Consider the following 5,258-nt stretch of genomic DNA (forward strand, 5'->3'; position numbering starts at 1 on the left):
GGGGGGGGGGGGGGGAATGTTTTTTTTTTTTCTCGAGAAAATGATCGCTCCTGATAAAATCGGCCGCGGGTTTCTTCCTTTTCCGTAGCATCTTTTCAGTTTATTTGCAGCTGATGCAACAAATCTAAGTCAAAACAGTTGCGTTTCCCGAGAAAATCGCCATTCTCTCGGAGATTTCGCAGTGGTTTGAAGTCCTCAGAGAGCTCAGTTGCGTATTTTTATAACCGAATCCTTTCTTTTCACTTTCTGTTTCGATTTTCTGTCGTAAGATTTCTGAGCGGGCGAAGGAACCGTTTTTCTTTTTATAGAAATGATTCAAACCCACAAAAGATATTGTTTCTTTTGTTTTTGTCTCTCTCTCTCTCACTCTCTCCCCGAAATCTATCAGAAAATGTTTTCTCAATCTGGTGCGAGATGAGACAACCTGAGATGTCCTCTGGTGTTCTTATGGATTTCAGGATGTTGGAGAAGGTGGAGACATTGGACCTCACCAAAGTGATCGATGAATTCGAGGAGATGACAAGAAACGCTGAGGAGATTCAGAGGCAGACCCTAGTGGATATCCTGGAGAAGAACAAGTCCACTTTCTACTTGCAGAGATGCGGGCTCAACGGAAGTACGGACATTGATGATTTCAAAGCGATGGTTCCTCTGGTCACCGACCACGAGTTGGAGCCTTACATCAAAAGAATCGTGGAAGGTGACAAATCTCCCATTCTCACTGCTCAGCCCGTCCCCGCCATCTCGTTGAGGTACCTTTTCATGGAGCTTTGAATTGTTGCTGTCCCGTTCAATCTTAAAGGGAAAACAGAGAATGACTTCTCTGTCTGTTGTTTCTTACAGCTCCGGAACCAGTCAGGGTCGTCCAAAGTTCATCCCTTTCACCGATGAACTCATGGAGAACACGTTACAGCTTTTCCGAACTGCTTTTGCATTCAGAAACAGGTATATACGTATATACTTTCCTTACCGCATTCCTCGTATGGCCGCCCTTTCTTCCATGTCCGAATGACCTCTGTTCTTAGCGAGTATCATGGTTTGATGCAGGGATTTCCCCATTGGATATGGAAAGGCGCTGCAGTTCATCTTCAGCAGCAAGCAGTACATCTCGGAGGGCGGTGTCCCTGTCGGAACAGCCACCACGAATCTGTACCGAAACCCGAAGTTTAAAGCCGGGTTGCAATCAATCCGATCCATATGCTGCAGCCCTGACGAGGTTATATTCAGCCCAGACGTCCATCAGGCTCTCTACTGCCATCTCTTGTGCGGGATTCTCTGCCGCGACGAAGTCCAGTATGTATTCGCGGCCTTCGCTCACAGTCTCGTCCATGCTTTCAGAACCTTTGAACATGTCTGGGAAGACATCGTAGCCGACATAAGGGAAGGCGTCCTAAGCAGCCGGATCACTGTCCCGTCTGTCCGTGCGGCTATGTCTAAGCTGCTTAGACCCAATCCAGAACTGGCCGAGTTAATCCGCACCAAATGTATGAACCTGAGCAACTGGTATGGACTGATACCCGAGCTTTTCCCTAACGCGAAGTACCTCTACGGGATCATGACTGGTTCGATGGAGCCATACGTGAACAAGCTGAGACACTATGCTGGTGGTCTTCCGCTCATCAGTCACGACTATGGCAGTTCGGAAGGGTGGATTGGGGCTAACGTCACTCCAAGACTGCCCCCTGAGGAGGCTGTTTTTGCAGTTGTCCCGAATTTCGGCTACTTCGAGTTCATCCCCATTGCCGAGACAGAGGAGGCGCTGCCCAAGCCAGTGGGTTTGACCGAGGTCAAAGTCGGTGAAGAGTACGAAATCCTTTTCACCAACTATGCAGGTACGTACGTAAAAAAGAAACACCTCGATCCTTTCTCTTCTGCCATGTCTCCGCGGCTGAAAGTCACAGTTCGAATCTCTATCCTCCGCAGGAATGTACCGTTACAGGCTGGGGGACGTTGTCAAAGTCATGGGTTTCTACAACAAGACGCCGCAACTCAAGTTCATATGCAGGAAAAACCTAATACTGTCCATAAACATCGACAAGAACACGGAACGAGACTTGCAGGTCTCGGTCGAAGCAGCGGCCAAGAGACTGTCGGAGGAAAAGCTTGAAGTCCTGGACTTCTCGAGCCAGGTCGACGTATCGTCCGAGCCAGGACACTACGTCATATACTGGGAGATATCGGGCGTACCGGCCATGGACGCCCTGCAAGAATGCTGCAACATCCTGGATAGATCGTTCTTGGACGCGGGCTACGTCGGGTCGAGGAAAAGCCAGAACATAGGACCGCTCGAGCTCCGTATCGTCGGGAAAGGAACGTTCAAGAAGGTCCAGGAACATTATCTGGGGCTGGGGACTTCGGCCGGTCAGTTCAAGATGCCCAGATGCGTGAAACATATCAACATTAAGGTTCTTCAGATCCTGTCTGAAAATGTTGACTATAGGTTCTTCAGCACAGCCTTCGACTTCTAATTAACTGTCCATATACATATATATATATATATATATATGTATATATACGTCCTCGCAAGTTTAAACTCGTAGATCAGCTTCTTGTTATTGTTTCTGTTTCTCCTCTTATGCAGCTCCATATGCAGTAATGTATACAGTGTTTTTCCTTGTGTCCGTACAAGGTTATCAATTTGTGTCTCTGTGTTGTCGCCTATTCCCAATATTCAAAATACGGACAAAACATGGAAGTGGGTAAAATTTAATCAATGGTGAAGAGACAAGGTGTGATTAGGACATTGTTGGAGGGACCAATATTGGATTAGTGGTGGCATAGATGACGTCAAACAGTATTTTTGGTTCATTATTTTGCCTTTTTTTCACGCCAAATCTTTCCAATATTTCTCTATTTCATGATATATATGACCTTTTTATGTTTCTATATTTGCTGTGTCCCGTGAGATTATTTCTCTTTTTTTCTTAAAACAAAAAAAGAACTAAGAGAAATCTAACTGGACATCCAATTAAACAAATTTGGCAGTAGATATATAGTGTTTCATGTTTCGTTTTTTTTTTGGTGAATGTGTTTATAAAGATATTTTAAAATTAAATCATGTTTGAAATACTGTGATATGGTATCCTCCCTTCATTCCGAATAAAGGAAATGAACTAATCCGGAATATAAAAATCAGATTCTCATAAAAAAAAAATTCCATGAATTAAAAAAGTAGAATTCAAATGGGTTTGATTGAACATTGGATTTTTGAATAAAATTGTGAAATGAAATCCGATGGAGCAAAGTTATGTATTGTCTTAGACTCGGAAAAGGAAAAAAAAAACGAATATTTCTTCTTTGAGAAAAAAGGACAGCTTGGATTTTGATGAACAAACCATCAATTATAAGAATCTCAGAGCCCAAAAAAAAACATATAAATGATTTGATAACAAAAAAAAAATGGTGAAAACAAAAGGAGCCCATGAAAGCGGAGATGAGAGGAACGAGTTGTGGGATTGCGGAAGTCCCCTGTACGATTCGTACGAGCTCGTCTCTCTCTCTCATCTCATCGAACGCCATCTCAGCTCTCCCCCCTTCGATCTGACCTCCGCCGCTGATCCCTGCTGCTCCTCCGCTTCGACGACGCCGACCGGAAAGTTTGGCGGCGTTTTCCGGTGGAAACGGTGGAAGATCAAGTCAAAGATCAACAACAAAAACGACAAGAAGGCGGTGTTTTATCGTATTGTCTCTGCACTTCTCTCTACATGCTGCTCGTCGAAGGTTTGAGTTTTTTTTTTTTTTTTTTTTTTGGTGGGTGAGTGATGAAACTGAATTTGAATAAAGTGTGACACATTATTGCATACATACAAAGTTCGATACAGAATCATGCATATTGCATATACACAAGGGTCCACCATATTATCAGTATCTCTGCAATTTTCTTTGTATCAATGGATAATCTTTGGTATGTACGGCGATATGCATTTCATATCTTGAAAAAAAAAACGTATAAAATAACAATTTTCGATTTATTTGTTTATAGAATAAGATGAAGAAGAACAAAAGGAAAGAGGGTGGTTTTATTTCCCCTTTTTAATTTTCTGTTTATGCGATTTCCTCTTTAAGGCGTGACATTATACGTAGAACATGTGAATGTAACTGGCACTCGAAAGAGTTCGCATGTGTTCGCCGGAGTTTATTATATTGGCATGGATCCAATCTCGGTGTCGATATTTTGAATAATTGCAAATTTGTCATTTTTCTACTGAAATATTTTTATTTTGTCCCGGATTTTATTTTGATACGCATAAAAGGTCCAAAATTACGTCGATAGGGAAAAAACAAGAAGTAATAAATTATAAGGATTCAGTCAAAAATCGTGGGAAGGGTTCCGGACATTGTTGTCTCTTGAACTTGTCTTTAGTGTAGACTATAGTTGACTTGGTTATTATTATTGAATATAATAATTATCTGTCGTATTGTCGTTTTCATAATAATCATTCATCGTTGGACATGGAAATAGATTGTAACGCGTACTGGGCCAACAAGTTATCGGATTCTAATTGGGCCTTTAAGGCCCATATCTGATGAGTGTATCTATCGTCCAAAGTTCACGGAGATTTTAAATCTTCGTTGCATTTTTTTTTAAATTTCAACTTCGACCGTTACAACAATGAAAATCCATAAGAATAATATTTAGAATATACGCGATAAATCGGATGATATATACTACCCGTAACCTATGCAGCGTATGTCTTGGCATTCATATTTTGATTTTTGTAAACAAATAGACAAAGCTGGGTTCCCATTAACCGTAGTTATTTTAGTTCATATATATATATATATATATATAACAAAACTGGATGGAACCAGACAAAACTAACACATAATTAAATAGAATCCAATATAAAAGTTGATTGGATATAATTATTCATAAACCAAATTAATTGAATTTAATAAACTGAATATGAAAATAATAAAAAAACTTTTAAGGAAAACATTTTTTAAAACAAGTATTTAAAAAGAAACGAAATATCAATTCAAACCAAAAATTACAAAAAAAAAACCGAAAAAACTAAATAAAAATTTAAACAGAACCAGAAACAAAGATTCTAAATGTCGACATCCTCTACCTCTCCATCTCTCTCTCTCTGTTTACCATTTTGAACATCTTTTTCCATTTGAGAATGTAATAATTTGATGTAGGAAAGTGCATTATTGTCAAAGACAAGAAAACCCCCTTGATTTGTTTGGTAATTAAGATGGTGAAAGTGCATAATGAGGAATATATATATATATATATAGAGGGGGGGGGGGGG

The 5,258-nt window shown here is 40.5% G+C and overlaps 1 protein-coding gene across 3 annotated transcripts in view; it reads left to right on the forward strand.

Moving 5' to 3' along the window:
• Positions 1 to 2,661, forward strand: part of LOC104802061 (jasmonic acid-amido synthetase JAR1-like) — a 5,935-nt gene extending 3,274 nt beyond the window's left edge. For 2 of the 3 annotated variants that reach the window (XM_010525487.1, XM_010525486.2), the window contains exons 2-5: positions 459 to 752; positions 844 to 945; positions 1,048 to 1,832; positions 1,924 to 2,661. In XM_010525487.1, coding sequence (XP_010523789.1) covers positions 460 to 752; positions 844 to 945; positions 1,048 to 1,832; positions 1,924 to 2,468 — 1,725 coding nt within the window. In that variant the 5' untranslated portion in view covers position 459 and the 3' untranslated portion in view covers positions 2,469 to 2,661. Of the gene's footprint in view, positions 1 to 56; positions 208 to 458; positions 753 to 843; positions 946 to 1,047; positions 1,833 to 1,923 lie in introns of those variants that run through there. The other variant, XM_010525488.2, reaches the window with a different exon arrangement.
• The last annotated feature ends 2,597 nt before the right edge of the window (positions 2,662 to 5,258 follow it).

This window comes from Tarenaya hassleriana, unplaced genomic scaffold, assembly GCF_000463585.1.
Source record: "Tarenaya hassleriana unplaced genomic scaffold, ASM46358v1 Cleome8, whole genome shotgun sequence".
Taxonomy (NCBI): Eukaryota; Viridiplantae; Streptophyta; class Magnoliopsida; order Brassicales; family Cleomaceae; genus Tarenaya; species Tarenaya hassleriana.